This window comes from Gossypium hirsutum, chromosome A09 (genome assembly GCF_007990345.1).
Source record: "Gossypium hirsutum isolate 1008001.06 chromosome A09, Gossypium_hirsutum_v2.1, whole genome shotgun sequence".
Lineage (NCBI taxonomy): Eukaryota > Viridiplantae > Streptophyta > Magnoliopsida > Malvales > Malvaceae > Gossypium > Gossypium hirsutum.
The window spans coordinates 65,643,389-65,666,495 of record NC_053432.1 but is presented as its reverse complement, the minus strand read 5'-3'; the positions used below and the strand labels follow the sequence as shown (position 1 = coordinate 65,666,495).

At 30.1% G+C, this 23,107-nt stretch overlaps 1 protein-coding gene, 1 long non-coding RNA gene and 1 other non-coding gene across 3 annotated transcripts; 1 reads left to right on the top strand and 2 right to left on the bottom strand.

Annotated features, from left to right (window-relative positions):
- Positions 1 to 13,226: 13,226 nt before the first annotated feature.
- LOC107889173 (uncharacterized) lies at positions 13,227 to 14,169 on the top strand. The gene is made up of 2 exons (XR_001681674.2): positions 13,227 to 13,419; positions 13,747 to 14,169. It is a non-coding gene; the product is annotated as an uncharacterized lncRNA (long non-coding RNA).
- A 2,665-nt stretch (positions 14,170 to 16,834) lies between these two features.
- TRNAY-GUA (transfer RNA tyrosine (anticodon GUA)) lies at positions 16,835 to 16,924 on the bottom strand. Its single transcript is given in 2 exon segments — positions 16,835 to 16,870; positions 16,888 to 16,924. It is a non-coding gene; the product is annotated as a tRNA-Tyr (tRNA).
- Positions 16,925 to 17,676: 752 nt separating this feature from the next.
- Positions 17,677 to 19,978, bottom strand: LOC107889172 (60S ribosomal protein L10a-1). The gene is made up of 6 exons (XM_016813531.2): positions 19,626 to 19,978; positions 19,470 to 19,518; positions 18,662 to 18,881; positions 18,333 to 18,498; positions 17,999 to 18,204; positions 17,677 to 17,907 (listed from the first exon to the last, which is right to left on the bottom strand). The coding sequence occupies exons 2-6, from the start codon at positions 19,472 to 19,474 to the stop codon at positions 17,854 to 17,856; spliced, it is 651 nt and encodes a 216-aa protein (XP_016669020.1). The 5' UTR covers positions 19,475 to 19,518; positions 19,626 to 19,978; the 3' UTR covers positions 17,677 to 17,853.
- Positions 19,979 to 23,107: the final 3,129 nt, after the last annotated feature.

The window sequence follows — 23,107 nt, the reverse complement described above, 5'->3', positions numbered from 1 at the left end:
ATTAGTGTAATTGAAGCATCTTAATTATTTATAAGGTAAATTACACGTCATTAAATGGGTAAATTTTTATTTTGGTTACACAACTAAAAAAGTTATAATTTAGTCATTGAACTATTTCGAAAGTTTTCATTTAAGTTAGATAAGTTATTAAATTATTTAAAAGTTATTATCTAAGCTATTGGATTGTTAAGTTTTTTTTTAAAATAAAAAAATTTGTTAGTAAACTCTACGTGACGATTCGATGACTAGTATGATAGATCAATATCTATTGATAAATAGAAAAATATATTTTAAATTTAAGTTGATTTGACAATCAGTGTCAAAGATTGAAAGAAAAAAATATTTGAAATTTGATTCGTAAATTTGTGACATCTAAAGCTATTTTATGGAGAAAAAAGAAACTTAATCTGTACAAGAGAAGAGGAAAGGAAGAGAGAGTTTTTGATTGGTGCAAACAGTGCGAATAATTTTTTTTTTAAATAATTCAATAACTAAATTATAAACTAAAAGAAAGAGTTAATTATATAATTCACCCGGTTGATAGTTAGACAAATAATTAGAAGCTAATCTAATGAACTTTTGAAACATGTTAATCCAAAAGTCGTTTGCTATTGGCCATAGAATGATTAGATTTGCGGTCAGATCGAAATTTTGAGGCACATTTTTGTAATTTCGGACCCCTGCATCCGTCTCTAAATTAGCTAGTACTTTATAATACAGCAACTACAAATTTTTAGCAGCGCCGTGAGCTCGTGAGAGGAAGAGAGGAAATGTGACTAGTATCAACAAAAGTTCCACTAATAATGATTATGTTTTAGTTAACTGCGTTCCCAAGGATAATAGTAATGTTAACCTTGAAATAAGTAGTAGCGTTGTTTCTTTGAAAGAATAATTCGTTTAAATTAATCATTATTTAAAAATAGTTAAGTTCTGAACAACTTTATTTAAAATAGGATTCTAGTTTAGAACAATTATCATCTAATGCAGTTAATGTTCGAAATAATTACGTTTCAAGAATAACTATATTCAAAACAACTATTGTTCAGAACAATTTCTATTCAGAACAATTGTATTTTTTTAGAAGAACCATTATTTGGAACAAACTCTTTAAAAAAAATAATCACCACAAAATAACTCTTGTTTAAAACAATCTCTATTAAACACAACTATTTTGAGAACAATTAACGCTTGGAACATGTCAGAATAACCCTTATTTAAGAACAACTCTTGTTCAAGAATAACTCTATTTAACAATAGCTTGCATCCTAATAGATGTTCCATAAAAGGTGTATCTTGTAAGTTTGTGTATAGCTTATAAGAATCAACTAAATAGTTGCCGGCCACTATCATCAATTCCTCACTACCTAGTTAGTATATATCTTATAAGTAGCCTCGCAATTTGTGTATATCTTAATGACTTGGGTAGCTATTCAATTAGATCATTAAGGTTAAGACAACATCTCGTCGCACTCTCCCTCAGTTTATTTCTTAACTTATCTACCACCTAGGTTAATTATAAAAAAATAAAATAAACAATTAATCTAGTCACAAGCTACGACCATCTTTTAACCTATTTTAATTAATTAATCCATTAACATCCAATTCCTTCACAAATACTTGGACAATTAGTTGAAGCAAGTTACAATAACTTGCGAGAGATTCTTTAAATTGCAACTGACGTTGATTCTGATAGTTGTAACTAACATTAGCATCAAGTATTTAAATTTTGCATCTTATGTTTTAGGCATGTTTGTTTTATGGCATGGCATGAAAGGGTTTGAAGCAATGTAGTCGGTTCCACGTTGGTTTCTATTGTTTCGATCGGTGCATATCATTCTAGTAATAAATTGATGGAATCGGTCCCACTTTTTCACACCAATTAAAGTTTTAGTTTTTATTAGTCACACTAGTCAAAATATTGTGCATTAGCTAGTGCATGAATAATTTTAAAATATATATAAAATTTTTAACTTTCTACTATTATGATAATAAATAATAGGGTCAATTATGAAAATAGTAACTGAACTATTAACGTGTTTCTGTTTTGGTCACCAAAGTTTCAAATTTTCTATTTTAATCACTAACATTATCAAAATTTAATATTTTTGTAATGACCTGGTTTCCAATGGTATCAGAAATTATGGTTTCGAAATGTCATTTTCGTAAATCATGTTCATAAATATTAATATTTAATATTTATGAGGCTAGAATAGAAATATATTAAAATTTGGTCCAGTATTTTTTGTTTAATTGATATTTAATTAAGGTTTTGGAACCTCACTTCCAATGTTTGAGACCATAAATATCGTTATTTGATATTTACGAGGTTAGTATAAAGTTTAATTGAAGTTTGGCTCCTCAATTTTGTCAATCAAGTAGTTAATTAAGGTACAAAAAATAAATGGTGAAAGTTAATTGCTATAAATTTTAATTGCTAAATAATTAAGATGGTAATCAAACTAAAGTCTAAAAAGGTAAATAGATCATTTTAGCCTAAAGTGGACGGTTAGGTGTTGTTTATGTTTATAAATTATGTTAAATTTTAGTTAAAATACCAAAAAAAAGTATAATATAAATAAATATATTAAACAAATAAGAATGTGGGGAAAAGAAACATGGTTTCATCTTCTTCTTCTCCTTTACGAAGCAATAAGGGAAACAAAATAGATTTTTAAGCTTGAAGCATTTGGCCTTGCATGATGAGTGATTTTAAGTTTGTTCTTTGTAAATTTTATGTTTTTGAGATTATTGCAGTTCGATTTAGTTAACCCGAGTGTTATTTTTCAAAATTGTTAAAGTTTCTAAAAGATATTATTGATGAATGCTTGAAGCTTTTGGTGATAAAATGTTAGAATTTAAGCTTAGAAGTGAAAAATGACTAGTTCATAAAGTTTAATTGCTAGTTTTTGAACATGGGACTAAAGTTTAAAATTCAAAAATGACATTAAATTTCTGTAATTATAGATAATAGAGGACTGTAGAAGAATGTAATTGAAATCAGATTGTAAATCGAAACTCAAATTTGAAAGATATGGCTATTTCGCTTTTAGGGACCAAATTGAATAAAATAAAAAAGTGTATGAAGCTTTCGAAAAATGAAATTGAATTAATATATGATTACAATAGGCTGTTATAAGATATTTGGAATTTGTATGTAACACCACCAACCCCGAACCGTTGCCGGAACAGGGTTACAAGACATTACCGGACATATCAGACAACTTACGAATAATTCATAAATAAAATAATATTCCTAGTATAATTTAATAACTAAGTCCCTATAATGAACTCTCGAAGTCTAAAACATGTATTAAAAGTGAAACGGGACTCGTTCAAATACTTCAGAATTTTTTTATTTATAAATTTCGACAGCATTTCTGCTTGTTTTTACATAAAACCCCTGTAATTAAAACCGTGTCTATTTCGAACATAACCAATTCAACCGACTCATTTCACATACTCATTTTCTATTCTAAATACCTTCTAATCAAACTCAATCAATATAATATCAATTTAAATTTATCAATGTACTAATTTAAATTGAAATGGATAAACTTCTTTCATTATAATTCTTAGACTTGTAATACTAACATTTTAACCATTTATATTCAAAATATAATATCCTTTATACACATCCTATGTACATGCCACATTGCCAAAAGAAAATATGCATCACCAAAAGTTTGCTGAAGTCGGGTCTGGCTTTGGATGCTGGTTCAATACTTGACTTCTACAACCTGCGCACGGAAACAACCGTACGCTGAGTATACATATACTCAGTGGTATCACTATAATTCAATTTATAATTAAATACATTAAATCACACACATACTTTTACATTACAATTATCATCACTTAATGAACAATTCTGTAATATCCCGAAAATTTTTACAGTAAAATATTATCCATGATATAGTAAAATAAGGAAATAAAGTGACAAAAAGGGAAATTTTGAGTTATGCTAATATTGGGAAGTATATTATGATATATTAATTCAAGAAAGGACTAAATTGTAAAAGTGAGAAAAGTTTTGTTGCACAAGAGTAAATACTCAAAATTTGAGGGGTTAAAGTGTAAATATGAAAAATTTGAAGGACCAATAGTGTAAATATTTTAAGGGTGGAATGATCTAGAAACTAAGGAAAATGGATGAATTAGGACCAAATTGAATAGATGAAGAACTATGAGGGACTAAATTGCAATTTTATCAAATTAAATGATGACTCAAGGATGGAATTTTAAAAGATAATGAAGGGCAAAATGGTCAATTGGAGGAGAGAGAAATCTAGAAAGTAATAATGATGCTAGAGATATTTTGATATTTTATAATTATTTAATTAGATAAATATTATTTTATTAATATTTTAATAAGATATTTTATTATTATTTTATTAGTATATAAAGAAAGAAAGATGAGAAATTCTCATCCATCTTTCCCATGCAAAACCAACGTGAGAAGAAGAAGAAGAAGAAAAGAAGTTTTCATTTTTTTACAATTTGGTCCTTCTACCAAAAATTCACCATTTTCACCCAAAAATCAAAAGAATTTCCATAGCTACCAAGAGAGAAAAATGTTAAGGAGACTATGGGAAGTTAGAATATCAAGTTGGATTCAAGAAATGGAAATTGAAGGAGAGAGAAAATCAAGATGAAGATTGAAATCAATAGAACAAGGTAAGAACATCATGATTTCAATATATTTTTAAGTTTGATATTATTGAAAAAGCATGAGATTAATGTTGATGTAGAGTTTCCTTACATATGATCCTATGTTCTTGATATGTTAATGAAGAGAAAACAAGAGAAAGTGAAGAGAAATAGTGTAGAGAAAGAAAATAAGGGTGTTATAAACATGGTAAATAATATCTTGCACTAAAACAGTTTTGAACAGTAGCAGTAGTCTAATTTTGAAAAATCACCAAAAATTGTATAAATCGAATTATAGGATGAATAAAATATGAAATTAAATCTTATTGAGTATAGTTTCTTATAGAAAAAATTATGTAAGCAATGGAATTGTAAATCATGAGATATAATAAATTTTGTGAGACAAGGTCAGAATGATTTCGGGTTCCCTTGTTCTGACTTTGGAAAATCATAAAAAAATGGAAAAAAATAATTATGGCTTTAAATTTATATGTTTATAATCCTGAATGAGTCTATTTTCAATATAAACAAACAAAAATATCATTAAAATTCTGTAAGAGGACCTAATTAATTTTTAGTGAAGAAGGGTCAGAACTGTGAGACAATAGAATAGGGGTAAATTTAAAGAATAAACTGTACTTATTGGCTAAACTAAAAATTCTTAAAATTTTATGGTAAGAATATATATGAGTCTAGTTTCAGTGAAAATTATCGGATCTTAATTTAGAGTTCTATAGCTCCAGATATGAATAATTTAGTGACTATGACACAGATGGACAGCTTGAATATTCATAAAAGTAAATAATAAAAAATATAGATAATGTTGCGTACAAGTGTGTTATAGACATTAAGGATGTGGAATGGAGAGGAGGAGGAGAAAAATATTTATGAATATTCAGCTAGCATGACTAATTTGCATGTTTTAGGCTTAAGGACTAAATTGAATAAAGCAAAACCTCAGGGGTAATTTTGCAAAAATGTCAAAAATGACCAAATTGAAGGGAATGAATTGTTTTATTATATAAATTAATAAATTTAATGAAATTATGAATTTAAGATCGGGTGGAAATTGGGAAAATGGTAAATTACCAAAATACCCCTGAATCTTGATATTTCTGCAATTTCGCCAGGTAAGTTCGTATAACTTTAATTATATTCTTAAATATTTGAAATGTATGTTATTGATGTGAATATGATTTAAATATCCCTCGAATGAAAATTGATGAAACATTGATATATTTGATAAAAATGGGAAGAAATCCCGGTTGAACGAAAAGGAATTGACGGTAAAAAGGATCTAGCCCGGACGAGTGATCCTATCCTGATATAGCCCTCCTGAAGAATAAGTGTAAAATAGATTTAGCCCGGACGGGTAATCCGAATCAGGGTCTGAATTTAGTCTGGACTGGTAATTCAGATCCAAGCTCATTAGAGTAATTGTCGTTGCAGGGGATTTAGCCTGGACTGGTAATCCCGATAATACTCTATGAGTTTATATTACAAGGGATTTAGCATGGACTGGTAATCCCGCTATAAGGATGAGGTTCGCGGGAATGTGCTTTCTGAAATGAAATGTGTAAGACCATGGTTGAAAGATACCATGGCAACATGAAATAAAATGTGTAAGACCATGGTTGAAAGATACCATGGCTACATGATATGAAATGTGTAAGACCATGGTTGAAAGATGCCATGGTAGCATGACATGAAATGAATAAGACCAACGTGACATGAAAAGAATAAGACCATGGTTGAAAGATACTATGGCAACGTGACATGAAAAGAATAAGACAATGGTTGAAAGATACCATGGCAACATGATAGAAAATGAGTAAGACCATAGTTGAAAGACACTATGGCATCATGTCAAAGATAAATAAGACCGTGGATAGGAGACGCTATGACATCTATTGAACAATTGATCTTCAGTAATATGTATCAGATGACAAATGGTTATATGAAATGGTTGTGTGAAATGTTTACAAGAACTGGTCATATGGAAATATATGTACAAAATAGTTGTATGAAATAATTATGAAGATAGATAAACGAAATAAGAATAAGTACATGGAATATAATTTATGTTAAGTTTGATATAAACTTTACCGGAATAATTATACATAAAATATATGGAAATGATGGAGCATGAAATATTGATATAATGAAATGATTGATATATACTTATGAAGAAATGGTAAGAGAATGATATGTTTCATGACATGTACATATATGATTATCTTTGACATGTTGATACAAGGAAATTATGTAAGTAAAGACAATTATTAAACTCAAGTGTGACATGTCAAGAAAATAAGTATATCAATGTTGAATTTAGATGAAATATGTGCAAGTATACTAACAATGATGTTGTTTAACGCTTAGACAAGTGTCAAGCTATTGATTGAATGGTAACATGTTTAATTATAAGGAGCATTGAAATGGTAAGTGCTTAGATGAAAATAAAATTTAAGATTTTGCGAATTTTTTTTTCTATGATCCCGATTTAATTCCGACTGGTTTCTAATGTATGTTTGGGGCTTCGAGGGCCCAATAGAGAGACGTTATGATTATTTTCAAAATATGAATAATAAATGACTCAGAATGATCTGAAAATGTTCAGTAAACTCCGGTAATGCCTCGTACCCTATTCCGGCAATGGATACGGGTAGGGGGTGTTACAAATTCAATCTTTTTATGTCATTTGATTATATATATATCATTCTTATTTCTTTATTTCAATTCTCACATTTCACATATGCCATATCATTCAAATTTATTTTATCAGTAAATTTATTTCATTTGTCCCTATTAACTTGACTCGGACTCAGCGGATACACGGATTCCAACCAACACACCAGTACGGTACATTGTGCCTTAACGGTACACAGTACCTAAACAGTAATCAGTAACGGTAGCAGTAACAGCAACAGTAACAGTATTCAACTCACAAAGTGCTGAATCTGTAACAGTAACGGTAACAGTATTCGACACACAAAGTGTCGAATCGGTAACAGTAACAGTAGTCGGCACATAAGTGCCTGATCAGTAAGTCGGCAAAAACTCGTACTCTTCCATATCCTATGGCATGCCAACTATATCCGACTAGCCCGACTAGTTAATAGGGTATTTAATTCACTTTTCAGTTAAATTTCCATCTCAGTTCAGTATCAAATATAATTCCCTATTTCAATTAGTTTCACTGTATTGCAGTAATTCATTACTTCAGTAATTTCACAGTTCAATGCAGTACACATAACAATATTCAGTAACTTCACAATTCAATGCAGTATTCCAAACAATATTCAGTATTCCATAATTCAGTTCAGTATCAGTCTCAATTTCAGTACCCAATCATAAATTTATCATTTTACTAAACACTTACCTTAAAATACTTACCACACATAATTAGTAAATTAAACACATAATAATGATAAAGTTTGAATTATAGTGATAGAAACCAGAATTCTCTTCAGATTTAATCCTCGACGATCTTTTCTTTTCCTTTTTGGGCTGATGCTTCAGGCTTGATATTAGCTACAAACAATTAAAATAATTTCACAATCATTAACACAATACAATTTAATTGCTAAAATTTTTATCTAACTTTTACTTTAATTTCAAATTTAATCCTAACTAAACCTATATATTTTTCTTTCTCAATTCATACCTTTTTGCTACTCAATTTCTTGCCAAACTCACATTTAACTATTTAATTTTTATCATATTTTCATAATTTCGAATTTATTTCAATTTAATCCCTAAAACTCAAAACTTATAGCTTAGTTTACAATTCAATCATTTATTCAATTCCAATCAAAATTTCTATCAAATAAACCCCCAATTCCATCATTTGTTCAACATAAACCCTACTCAAAAATCTATTAACTTTCAAATTTTCAACTTAAATCCAACAAAACTTTATTCTAGAGCTTCTGAAACATCAAAATTAAAGAAAAGGGCTTAATTGACTTACCTATTAAAACTTCAAAAATTAAAACTCTAGTTTTTCCTTTTTTTTTCTTTCTTTTCTTTTTCTCCTTTCCCTGCTCCGTTTTCGAATAGCTATTCTGTTTCTTCTTTACTTTGTTTTGTTTCTTTATTTTATTTCATTTATTCTTTTATTTTATTAACTTAATAATAATTATTATAATTATAATAAATATCTTATTTAATAACAAATATATATTACAATTGGACACACATATATTTTACACTTGTCTATTATATCACTATCCAATTGTCCTTATTTTATTTATTTTATATAATTTAATATTTTAATATAATAAAATATTTTTACTTAAATAAAAAATAATTAAATAAATATATTACAAATGTATAAATATATGCATCACACTTGTATAATTTAATCACCATACATTTGTCTTTATTTTAATTTATTTTTAATAATAATAATCATAATTTAATAATATAAATTATAATTTGATAGAATAATAATAATGATAAATATTAAATATCTATTTACTTAAATAAAAAGTAATTAAATAAATATCTTACAAATATATGCATACTATTATTACATTGGTATAAATATATATATATTTATCATCATACACTTGACTTTAATTTAATTTAATTCATAATATGATATTTATAATTAATTAATTTAATAATTTATTTTATAATTAAATTATATATATTTACATAATTAAAATCTAAAAATATCTTAGATTTTAACATGTTTGCCGCCTCAAATTATGCTAAATGGCTTAATTGTCATTTTTGCCCTTTTTACTTTCTTTTAATCTATAATTAGTTTTTCACTCTTTATTCAATTTAATCCTTTTTTCCTAATTACATTAAATTAAGCTAAATTCACTTAATTAAAGCATATTTAGACACATAACTAGACTCAAAAATATTCCTAATAAATATTTACGGACTTCGTTTACTAAGACGAAGGCTTGATAATGTACTTTTCTGATGCCCACGGATTTTGGGTCGCTACATTATAAATTGAAATGAATTATTATATATCAAGATTTGAATCAACCGAAAGATAATTGAAAAAAAAATTGCAGAATAGTCCCCAATGCTTTGTTGGTTGATGTTTTCCCAAGTAAGTTCATATGGAACTTACTATATAACTTTTGTGATATGTTTGATTATATTTAGTGTTTATTAGTTTAGATTAATTGTAATTTTGATGAACTTACTTAAAAGGGACTAAATTGTAACCTATGAATTGTATGGTAAATATGGATAGGTACTTGGAAGTTGGTATAACTTGATTATATGCTTTATTGTTGATAGATCATATGCTATAATTATATAAGTTGAAATGACAATATGGCATAAATGATTAGTGATCTGTTGGTATAGGTATGTTTTGACCATGTTTAAAATACTTAGATAGGTGAATTGGTAAATTTGAGAAGTGAAATGGTATGATAAATGCTAAATAGTGTCTTGTGTAGTTTTGGATGGATAACACTTATAAGAAAGTATGAACTTGTTGGTGAATTGTTAGATGATACATGTATTATTGGTATGGCAAATTAGTGATCTTAGGATATGACTTAAATGTTGTGCCATCTTGGTATAACTTTTTTCTACATGATTTATATACTATGATAATGGTGTAAGTATTTGGTTAAGTATAAGTAAGTTATAAATAAGCTTGAATATGGTATGAAGTGTTATAATGGTAGTTGAATTTAGTAGTCTTTTTATTGTTCCAGACTCGGTTATGTGGCGTGTATTTAGGGGATGTATTGCACATATAATTATTTTGAAAGTTTACAACTTGAATTTTTGAAACTTGCACATAATGCTTTTTTTTTTAACAAACTTGCACATAATGCTTATAAGTATGTATAAGGGGCAAATGTTGAATGTGGCCTGTTTGAGCTAATGTGGTGTAAATGGCAATAATGAATTGGCATGAAAACATGATCAATGTGGTAGGTTAAGCGTGAATTGTTTAAGTAGTTAAATTGATTTTATTGATAAATGATACCTTGATTTGTATTAGTGTCTGTCGAAACTATTTTTTTCAAAATTGGGGATTGACTTTTTGAAAATAAAACATGGAGTCGCCACCGATCTTTTTGTTTTGGTGTGATCGGGTCACCTAAGAATTTGGTTATTTTAATAAAACATTTTTGGTTTACTAAAACAACGATTTTGGTCTACGAATTTTTGAGAAAACGGGTTCGGGAGTCGGTTACACATGAGGAAGGATTAGCACCCTCACTACGCCCAAAATTAGTACCAAATCATTAAATACTGTCCTATGTCTAAGATTTAAAAATGTTTTTGAAATGTGGTTCCCTTTTTGATAATATTTGAATAACCCGAGTTGGTCATCAAAGTTCTCTTGCTTAAGAGGAATATAGCACCACATCCAGTACAATAGGACATGATCCTTTGTGCCCTCGAAAACATGACAAAGTTTGACTTCCAATAATTTATACGTTGAACACCGCAAAAGGATGCCCAATTATTTAGTCCAACGAGAAAATCGAAACCCAGCACAGTAAGGCAGGACTCCTCAAATTTCTAGATGTCAGACATTGCCTTATTTTAGAATTTAGAGAGTATGAGTGAAATTCTAAAGGAATCTTCGATCATTTTGGCCAAGCAAGAAATCGCTACCCAGCACGATAGGGCACGATTCCTTGAATTGCCAAACATCGAATATTACCTTCATTTTGAAGAGTTTTTAGAAAACATAAGTGAATTTCAAAAGGGACCTTCGATTATTTTGAACAAACGAGAAATTACAACCCAGCACGTTAGGGCACGATTCTGCGAATTGTCAAATATCGAACATCGCCTTCGTTTAAAGGATTTTAAAAGACATGGGTGAAATTCTAAATGGACCTTCGATTACTTTGAGCAAACGAGAAATTGCAACCCAACACGTTAGGGCACAATTCCGCGAATTGCCAAATATCGAACATTGCCTTCGTTTTAAAGGATTTTTAGAAGAATAATTATAAAAATAGCTTAAAACATATTAATGTGACTCGCAATAAGACGAAATTAATCATAAAAATTTGGATTTTATAAAACCACATTTCATAAACCAAGTGGAAAAAGATGATATGGGGTAATATGTGTACGCATAAAATACAACAATGGAAGAGTGGAGGCAATACACTTTTTTTAACCAACTAACAAACACTTACAACTAAGTATAACTAACTTGGAAATATAGCTCAATTTCAATTATGCATGGAGAATAATTAACATGACAATATAAAACAAAAATTATAATAACAATGCATCGCACAAAACAAAATAAAACAATACACGATAGTATGTCACAATAATATACAAAACCTAATATGGTATGATCAATGCAAGATATACAAGATAAGATAAGAATAAAGAAAGTGTGGTATACAACTAGTTTGAAATACTAATAAACACACAATGTGTAATACATGAATGAATGGATTAAAAAAAAACTAGAGATATATACTTGATTATTAAAATATACGTAGGGAGATGAATATTTTGATCGAACAATATACCAAATATTAAAGAATATTGGTTTAAAATTGACAATTTATAAAAAAAATTAAATTATGTGTAAAGTATATAAAAATAATAATAAAAATGTATAATAAGATGTAATCTTTAAAACATAACAAATTTACAAATTATGTATATATATGTATATATATAAATAAACTTAGAAATAATTATTTGTAAAAATATCATAGAAACGTATACATGATTAAATTATTTTACTACATACGTACGAATATATATATATATAATAAAATACTTAGATGAAATACTAATTAATGTACCAAAAGAATACAACATCAAAAATTTTAGAACAATAATTTTATGAGAAAAAAAATGAGTTTTAAAATAATGATTTAACCATTAAGATAGTATACGCAAAAGAATTTAAATGAGACAATATATAATAACTAAAATAATACAAATACGAATCTCAAGATAATGATTTTATAAAGTAAGGTATTAAAATAATTTGACACATATGTAGAAACTAAATGGACCCTCAAAATCTATAACAAGTATAGAATATCAAAATAATACGAATATATGAGTATATAAAAATTTGAATCAATTACTACGAAAAAAAATTCGATATAATCATATAAAATAAAAGAATTAACATACGAACAAAAATGTTAAATAAACGTTAAAATAATAAGGTATACTAATACAAACCTAATTAAAATCAAATTAAAAAAGGGGAAATTTACAAATGAAACAGGTTACTTAAAAGTAAAAGGGCCAATAGGTAAAGCGTGCAAAAGCGCAGGGGCTCAAACTGGAAATATTCCAGGCTCCCAAAACGCAGCACACAAGCACGGATTAAAATGCAAACGCACGCAGATTACAGGTCGGATTTAAGAAAATAAAGGAATCTGGACTAGACCTAATTGAGCACCAACGCGAAAGGAAGGGACTAAATGTGAAACTTTCCCTTTACCGCAGCAAACGCGCGGATCCTGAGGGTTAGGAGCCGGATCGGGTCGGACCTTGGTACACGGCACCGTTTCAGAGCCATTGAAGCATGCTCAAACGGCGCCGTTTTTGATTCGCTATAAAGGCTCACTTAAGCCTGCTCGGCTGAACCCTAGCCACCTTCTCCCACTCTTTGCTATCCCTTTCCTTTAGCCAAACCCTAAAGTGCCTCCTCAAACACCAAATCGCCATCGAGAACGACGTTTTGTGTTTCGGGTTTTGGCGTATTGTTCTTCGACCTCAAAACCCCCTAGCTTCGATTTCGACGAAACGACAGAGGATCGAAGACGGATTCGCAAGGTAAATACTGATAGAAAGAAAGATTTCTTTCGCTTTTCCTTCTCTTTTGTTTATTTTTTTTTTTGAAATATATCGATGAAAGATGTGAGCAAATACTAGTAAAAGGAAAGAAAAGACCATAGGAAAGTGGATAGCGGAAATCACCTCCTCTGCTTTTGATTGCTTTGTATTGCTACTATTTTTGTGCGTTCCTTTTTTTAACCCATTACAAGGATTAAAGATCCTGGCTTTATAGCCGAAAAAAAGAAAAAAGAATTAAAAGGAAATAAAAAGAAAGAAATACAATTTTTGTTTGAATTTGCTGCTGTCGTTTTTCTGTATTTGCAGGTACGGGGTGGTGTTGGCGTGTGTACGAGAGCATGGCGCTGCTGAGGGTACGGAGGCGGTACGGAGGCCGGGGCTGCTGCGGTGCAAGCAGGAACTGCTAGGGTTTCTGTCTTGGTTTCAGTATTTGGGGCCGTTTGGGCTCATTTTTGGGTGTTGGACCATTGTCTTTGGACCGTGGGTTTTATTTGGGGATTGGGTATTGATTTGGGCTTGTATAGGGTTCGGTTTGGGGTATTAGTTTGGGTCAAAGTCTGTAAAAGGACATATGATGGACTGTTATAATTTTATTTGGGTTTTTGTTTATTTATTTATTTATTTTGGGTTTCAAAGGGGCCGGGCAAATTGGCCTGTTACAGTGTCAATGTGGCATATTGGTTAGATGTTTAAGAGAATTATATATAACATGTTTTGGCTTGGTTTTGAGATGCTTTGTGCAGGTTTTTAGTTTACAAAAATGTATGTTTTGAGGTTTTGGAATATTTGACTTTAAGGATCAAAGTGGTACATTTTTGTACCACACGAGCTGGTGACACAATTGTGTAATGATTGGAATGTAGGAGTTTCGGAACCACATGGTTTGACCACATAGCCGTGTGTGTGACATACGGGTTGGTGACACAACTGTGTGACTATTGGAAGAATTAATCGATTTTGGTTCACACGGCCATAGTGACTTACATGTTTGTGTGATCTTTATTTTGCAAAATTTCCATTTTTATTTATATAGTTTCCAGTTTAGTCCTTATTTGTTCTTAGGTCAACCTAAGAGCTTTTGTAAACTCTAATCATGGAATTATGACACGATTTGATGTTTAAATGAAATTAATTTCTATAAATGGTAAGCGTTTTATTCTGTTATCTGTGGTTTTGTAGCTTGGTTCCGCGATCAGACTTGACTATTGGGTTGAATTACGAAGTGTTACAGATTAGTTTTAAATTATTATTACAAGTATAATGATTTGTCTCTTGAATTGTATTGAAGCAGGAAGAAGTGTTAGCTTTGTTCACATAACAAGTTTATTATACAGATTAGTTTTAAATTATTATTACAAGTATAATGATTTGTCTCTTGAATTGTATTGAAGCAGGAAGAAGTGTTAGCTTTGTTCACATAACAAGTTTATTATCGACAATGTTAAGCTTGGTAACTTTAAGTTATAAGTATATGGTAAATATAAGCATATAGATATACACGTTTATTTATGTAGAATTGTTAATGTTAATAGTATCTATTTAAATTATAGAAAACCCAATAAATGTTTTACTCAGCATACAGATTGCTTTCTCTATGCACAGGTTAGATCTAATTTAGGATTTCTATGCATCGACCAAAGCATTTGATCCATAATCTCGGCCTTAGTCATATTTGTTAGTTTTCAACATTACTTATATTTGGCATGTACCTAATAGGTTAGGTTTTGTGGTAGTTGAATGATGTTATAATCAAATGTTATATCTTATACTCTAGTAATAATATATATATGGTGGATTTGTTGTATGTGATTAGGTGCATATATAAATGAAATATAAGTCTACTTTAGTTTGAATAAGGAATGTATACTTGTTGATAATTATCATGCCAATTGTATAAATTTAATTATGAATTGACTGTAGTTGCTTCGGCAATGAACGTGATGCACTGTAGCTCAGACCTGGCTACCAGGTCGAGTACAAGGTGTTACAATTTTGGTCACTCCTCCATTAAATCACTAACAATGGCCTTCTCTTATTGGAAAAATAACAAATTTAATTCTAAAACTATAAAGTTTCAACAAATTTAGTCCTCAACTTTACGCATTCCGTCAATTTAGTCTTGATTGTTAAAATTTTAAAAAAGTTGAAAAATAAAAAAAAATATTCAAATGCTCATTTTTCGACAAAAAGCATAATATTTTATAAAAATACATACAAAATTATAAATAAGCATAAGATATTTTTATAGTTTACCCTAAATAATAATTTTTTTGTAGTTATCAATTTATCTTGGGCAAAGGGTGTTATAATGCCTACTTTTACAAATAATCTCTCCCCAACTTTTAAATTAGAGAAAAATAACTTAAGTATGCTCGAACCTGCATCCTACTCATTGCTGCAATATCAATGATGCAAATTGAGCTAAAGCTCAATCGACTTTTTTTTTTAATCATTTGAGATGGTTTTTCAACTTTATAAATATTTGGCTCAATATATTATTCAGTGCTCAAGTTCAGTACTTTTTTTTTCGAATATGGTACTCATGTTTTTTTTTGTCCAGTGTGGTATTTATGGTACTTATGGTTTTTCAATGTGATGGTCTTTATTTTTTTTCATGGTACTTATGGCACTTATAATCTTGCTTAATTTTAGTTTCTAACGGTGTTAACTTTTTAGTGTTTACCAAATATGAGTATAATATTGGACAAAAAAACACAAGTATCATATTGAAAAAAAAGTGTCAAAATTGGGTACCAAATGATATATTAAGTCCTAATATTTAATGGTAGAATTATAAATGATTAATATATCATTGGTACCTAAGTTTGGCTTCAATGCTCAACTTGGTACCTGAATTTTTTTTTCAACTTGTCACCTGAGTTTCTTGTTTTTCAATGTTCAATTTGGTACTTAGATTAAATGGTATCATATAGCCCAATAAATATTTAACACTTGTGCTCTAGTTTAAAAAACCACAAGTATATAATTGGGACTAAAACACTCAAATACCAATTTCAACATTAAAGCTAAACTTTTAATTGGAACCAAAAATATTTGAAGTATCAAAATGAATATTGAAATCAAACATATGTACCAAATTGATAATAATAAAAAAGACCTGGTTGCTAAATTGAACATTGAAGCAAAATTAAGATATCAAAGAGTATATTAACCCAATTATAAAAGTATAGTTAAAAAAGGTTCTGACCTGCTGGATTCGAACCAGCGACCTAACGATTGCTCTGACATTTACCACTACAGTCCTCCGCTCTACCAAACATATGTACCAAATTGATAAAAAAAAAAAGACCCGGTTGCTAAATTGAACATTGAAGCAAAATTAAGATATCAAAGCGCATATTAACCCAATTATAAAAGTATAGTTAAAAAAAATTCCGACCTGCCGGATTCGAACCAGCGACCTAAGGATTGCTCTGACTTTTACCACTACAGTCCTCCGCTCTACCAACTGAGCTAAGGTCGGCTACGAGAAACTTCTCAAATTTGTTTTTGAGATTCTGTTTTAGGTTTCTAAATTTTTGCAAGTGAAAAATATATAAAATACGGAGATTTTTAATCACTTACAGAATTAAAAAACTAGTTGTAGAAAAAGAATATATAATTAATTTACATACTACAATGATATCAGAGGAAGTTAGTTTTGAAATATACTTCTACGAAGACGATTAGAAAATGGTATTTTATTTTGGAATTTTCTACAGTAGTTGTTAAAATTCATATTTTTTTTTTATAAAGCAGTAATTATTAATACTCTTAATTGTCATATTAGATTCGACAAATTTTGATTAAATTTTTAAATTTCAATTTAACTACAACTCTTCAAATAACTCATTAGTTGAATAATTAACTACAATTATACCTATCCATTGTGCAAAATTTTGTTGAAATTAGTGAGCAGAAAGTCTTCCATTTTCAATACTAGTATTAAAATATCCTTTTTCTTTTCTTCTACAATTATTTTTATATTTTTAATGATTAACTTTAATTTTATAAAAATATAAAGTTACATTTTTAATATTTAAAATTATATAACATATGTTTTGACGTCTTGTTACCATCCCTAGCTAGCTAGAATTCCGAGATGATATTTCTAAATGATTATCAGCGGTCATGGTGTAATGAATGTAGTTCATTAAAACTCTACTATGCAGAACAACATTTTCCAGCAAAACCACAGCCACAACCATTCCCAAATAACTATTTTCCGCCATCCAATGAGCCAATCCAATATGCCACCATTCATTAAAAAAAAAGATGGAAATTGACATTTTATGTTGATATGCAAAACAAAACTTCCAATGTCTCAAAATCACAACTCTAAGATTCCAACGACAAAACATAGCAGAAAATTTGTCCACATACAAAACTCTTAACACATGGGTAACTACCAATTCAAAAGATCCTGTTTGATGGGCCCATGGTACTCTTCAAGTAGAGGCACCTCACCTGCAATTAACACAAATTCATTAAGAAAGATGAACTTTGTATGGAAGGAGTAACCAGGCAACCTAAACAAACAAAAGCTAAGAAAACCTACGTTTTGCCAGTTTTTCTTCAACAATGAAACCAGGAAATTGACGCTCATTTGCACATTTTGGAAGATCTGCTTCTCCTCCATCGCAACATTCCCAACGGCAACTCCCATGCAAAGAACCTTCTTCAGCTGGAACTTAACCATCGCCTTGGTCTCATTCACTTTGGACTCTAGCGATTCCTGGTGAGTAACAAGGGTTGGGAATTTCCCTGCATTCATGCATAAAATCAGCTATGTAACATCTCAGCTCAAAAATCACAACAGACACAGGCAAATCCCATTAACTTAGCCTCCCCAGCATCACCTAAAATTTGCTAAAAACAGATGCAATACTTGCCGGCTTTGTTGAGACCAGGACCCAGGAGACGAGGGATCTGCTTGATAACAGATTCAGAAGCCAAAAAAGCATGATACTTCTTGGCAAGCTTTTTGACCAACTTCTTGTTCTTGTTTAGCTTCTTCAGTGCTTCAACATCCATATAATCCAAACCTATCTTCTCTGCCTGCAGTACAAATTAAACCATTTAAACAACTAATCTCATTGCACAAATCAGAACTCAAAGGTAGAGACTTTCACATAACTCCTATGCTTGAGTCCAAAAAACAAAGGACAGTTTCAAGCAATGTAAGCGAACAAAGCTTTATCAGAGAATACTGCAAAATCACCTCTTCAACATGCTGGGCATCTCCAAGCATGCAGATCTTCATTTTAGGTCGAGGAATGTGTGGCAACTTCACGGAACCACTGAAACGCTTGTCTTTTTGGGGATCATAGTTTTTCAACCCAATCTGGAGTTCAATAGTCTCAATAAACTTACGCTGCTTCTCCTTGGACTGAGCTACAATGGTTGAAATAGCTTCTCTAAGGGCATCACTCTGAAGCTTACTGTAAATGACAAAACCAAAAATCTTTTAGGAAATAAAACTCTAAACAAGTCAATACAAGCAACATAAACAACTCTTAATCATACAATGAACACCCGAATACTATGCTTTGTTCGACGCAGTTCTCCAGACAATAACATAAACACTAACCATCACTGTAATCCAAATTCACAACTAACAAGGTTTACAGAGCCTAAGTTAAAATTTTCCAACATAAAGACATTGAATGGCATAAAACCAGTCTAATCAATTAGCCAAAACATAAAGTGTCGTCTAAGAGTGAAAACCACTACCACTTAGCAACAAGACCATTTCCTATTTTCAGAGATGAAAGTACGAAACAGGTCATCCTATAAAACACAAACGACTAAAAGGAGCTAAAACTCGTCTAGTTCAAGTCCATTAAATATAAAACAAGATTAAAATCCTAATAAACAACTTAATAATGAAGAGGAATTTATCAGAAAAACAAACATCTATAAAATTGGGTAACTTAGATTCAACTTGTTACAAAGAAAACAAAGCATGAGCAGATAACCCCAAAAGATAAAAATGAAAGAAAAATAAAACGACAGAATTTAAAAATTACCTCATCTCTGAATCTCTGTTCTTTCCACGAACAAAACTATAACATTTACCTGTAAAACAAAGTTATCAAGTCATCCAGAAATTAACAAAAAAAATGACGTATCAGAACTAGATCTAACAAGAAAAATGGAGTCGTTCAGGGATATAGAGAAACTACCAGAGAAGAGAAAACCCTAGCCGCACTATGAAATTTGCGGTTGAGGAGAAATATATAATATCAGCAAAAGTAATAAACCCTAGCTAAGTATTGAAATTATATTGAATTGGGCCAACGGAAAGTTTAAACCCAATTCATTCGGGCTGAGACTTTGGTTTGGATTCGGTCTACCCAAATTACTTTCTTCAGCCCAAAATAGTGAATAACATTTTATTTATGCTTTTTCGGATTTTCTGCCCAGATTCATCAGACGTTGTATTTCGAGATGTTGTATGATACTTAAGTTAGGGAAAGAGTGTATTGCAATGGTGAAAGTAAGTAGGCTTTTTTGAAGACTAATAATAAAGAAGGTGAAGATGAAGAAGAGGAAGACACGTGATAATTTATACTTGGGTTTGGGGCTACCCAGGATGTTGCTTGTTGCCTGCATGTGTATGGGAATGGTTGATGCTTTTGTCCTAGCTCGATATGATTGGTGAAACTATGTGTATGGGAATGGTAGTCTTTGTCGATATGATTGGCAAATCTACCCCCAAAGTTATATAAAACCCTCTATGTTCCCACTTCAAAACATATAAGGAGTTTTAGGCAAGAAAAAAAAATGAAGATAGCCACATTTTCGAGTCTACAATTTCACTCCACCTTACTATGACAACCTTTAATTTTGTTTTAAGCATTTATTTAATTTTGAGAATATTAAGTAAGTATTTCTAATTTTTTATATTTATATTAAGTATTGTTAATTTATATTAATTTATTGCTATTAATTTTTTACAAGTCTAAGGTTCAAAGATAGCCAACAAATTCTTTGTAACAATCTATTATAATGGAGAAATTTGTAACATTGAAGTTGACATTGTTTTTCAATCGAGACATCAAATAAGTAAGTGTTCCGATACAACTGTCAAACTTGATGAACTAGCGTCAAAGATCAATTCAAAAATCGCAGGTCAATGACGGGGGATGTTGCCTATATTGGTGTATAGATTTAAAACATTGTTAAATCCACTCATCTATGGCACACTTGAGCTTGATGATGATTATGATGTCGCGACTATGATATCAGCCCATTTTTCATTCGAAAATGATGCAATACGTTGAGTTGTATGATGCCTAGCAAGGTTGCGTAGTAGGTGATATTTCAAGTCCATCCATGCTTGTCTTTAATATTTCTCTAACTATATGTGAACTATACAAGGTTGAGGCCCCATATGCAAAGCTGCCATATGCACTAATAGGAAGACGATTGTCTATATGTAGGTTAGATCTTGACTCGAACGAATCATTAAACAGTCTGTACTAGTATGTTGCACTATCAACATCGTTGATTCCTATTAATTTGAACATTGACGACGAGTGATACGAACTTTTAGATGAAGACAAAGATATTAATGAATCTAGTGATCCCTAAATCAAAGGTGTTCCTAATGCCAACGTCGACGACGACGACAACGATGATGATGACAATTATGCCAATGACAACATTGTTGTAAACTTCTCAAAAGTTGAAGGAGGTTGTATCATTCTTTGTCTCCACGAATCTCCATCTCACATGCATAACATTGACATAAATGAAATTGAGGTATTATAAATTTTGAAATATCCTAATATAGAGCCAAGCTATATGATAAGTTTAGTTGCAAAATTCGAAAATATATATCTATGGGCATGATTTCTATCAAATGATGTAGTTGTAGTAGCCATCAAGCACTATAACATCAAAGCTGGTGTTAATTATAAAACTACAATATCTTCACTGACTTTGTAAGTTGGCGAGTGCTGGAAGTATACGAGAATAGGTGTAATTGGAGAGTGAGGGCTAGGCTAAGGAAGATGACAAAAGTTTGGAAAATCTAAAAATAGAACATACCCCACACATACATTTTAGCTCGGCTTTCATAGGATCATCAAAAATTAGATTCAAACTTAATTTGTCATCGGTAAAGGTAAGCCTGACTAATCTAGTTGTTGTTCTGATCGTCGACATGCAATCTCGGTATAAATACATTGTCAGTTATCAGAAAGCTTGGTATGTGAAACAAAAGGTCATTTCCCGATTATATGAAGATTGAGACAACTCGTACAATGAGTTGTTGTCATGGTTAGTGGCAATGAAACAGTTTGCACCAAGTACTGTAGTCGAATTACAAACCCTCGTTGCATGCGATCCATTCGATCAACTAATGGAGGGCATGAAAATATTCCATCGATTAAGGCATGGCCAATTTCTAAGCCGATTGTCCAAATAAATGGGACTTGGATGTATAGTAATTATACGCAAATCCTTCTAATTGTTGTTGCTTAAGACAAGAACCGAAACACCATTTTGATAGCATTTGTGATTGTGGAGAAAGAAAACATGGAGTCTTGGCATTTTTTTTGACAAACTTATGATGATGATATGTTATTAACACTACAACATATGTATCAATTAACGACAAATTTTCTATGTGGCACTTAAAACAGCCATCACAGAATATACCACAAATGTGATGGAAACAATTAATCATCACATTTAATGGTTGATAGTATATCTTATATCATAATATCAACAAATGTCATAAATTTACATTATTATATGTTTGGCACAAAAATTTACCTCTAAAAAATTTTGGTGGGAAATATTTTTGTGACATCTCAAAAAAATTGTGGCGATTTTTCATCATACCAATATAAATTCTTTTTGTAATAAAATATTATTTATCTTTAAAAAAAAGAAATATATTTATGTTACTAGTTATTAATAAGCATTATTTGTAACAGTTTGATTTGTCATATTTAAATACACAAAAGGTGACGTGTTATTTTTTCATGGAAAGTAGGTTTAATGTGTTATTAATACGCTAATGTTTTTATCTGAATTGAATTACCAACACGCCAGATATTAGAATAAATGAAAACAATGGATGCCTAAACCATGTTAGATTAATTGGTTCAAAAAAGCACGCAATAAATTAAAATGGTCATATAATTTTGGTAAGTGCTCTAGAAGAGATTCACGAAATAATTAATCATTAGAATTCTAGAAGGGAATTAAGTACATGAAAGCAAAAATTGTGAAAATGAAGAGATCTCAATAAGCTATATTATCATGAAAAAATATGGAATGAAACGAAAAATTGTCAATAGTGGTTTTACATATAATATTATTGTTAAAATAATTAAAGAAATAAGAAACTTGAATATAAACTTGTCAAGTAGAATTAAATCACTTCTAAATTATGAAGTTTTTGAACTAGTAGTCCAAATATCTAAATGTGTAAAGTCATTGAGGGTACAATTTGATAATCTTGCGAAAACAAAATAAGAATATTGAAATTTTAAGATATAAGCCACGAATTGTAATATGATGATTTTTGCAAAGTCCTGGCATTGATTATGAAAGGATACAATGTTGTTTTTGTGGTGAATGCAATAAACTTTAAATATCTTTTTGTCTGATAGTTCATGAAAAATTTAACATATGTCTAATGGTTGTTGTT

What these genes read in the sequence shown, in the direction of transcription:
- LOC107889172 (XM_016813531.2), bottom strand. An exon ending in ATGCCCAGCATGTTGAAGAG is followed by an intron (nt 18,499 to 18,661) that starts GTGATTTTGCAG and finishes TTTGTACTGCAG; the next exon opens with GCAGAGAAGATAGGTTTGGA. An exon ending in TCCTGGTCTCAACAAAGCCG is followed by an intron (nt 18,205 to 18,332) that starts GCAAGTATTGCA and finishes GCATGAATGCAG; the next exon opens with GGAAATTCCCAACCCTTGTT.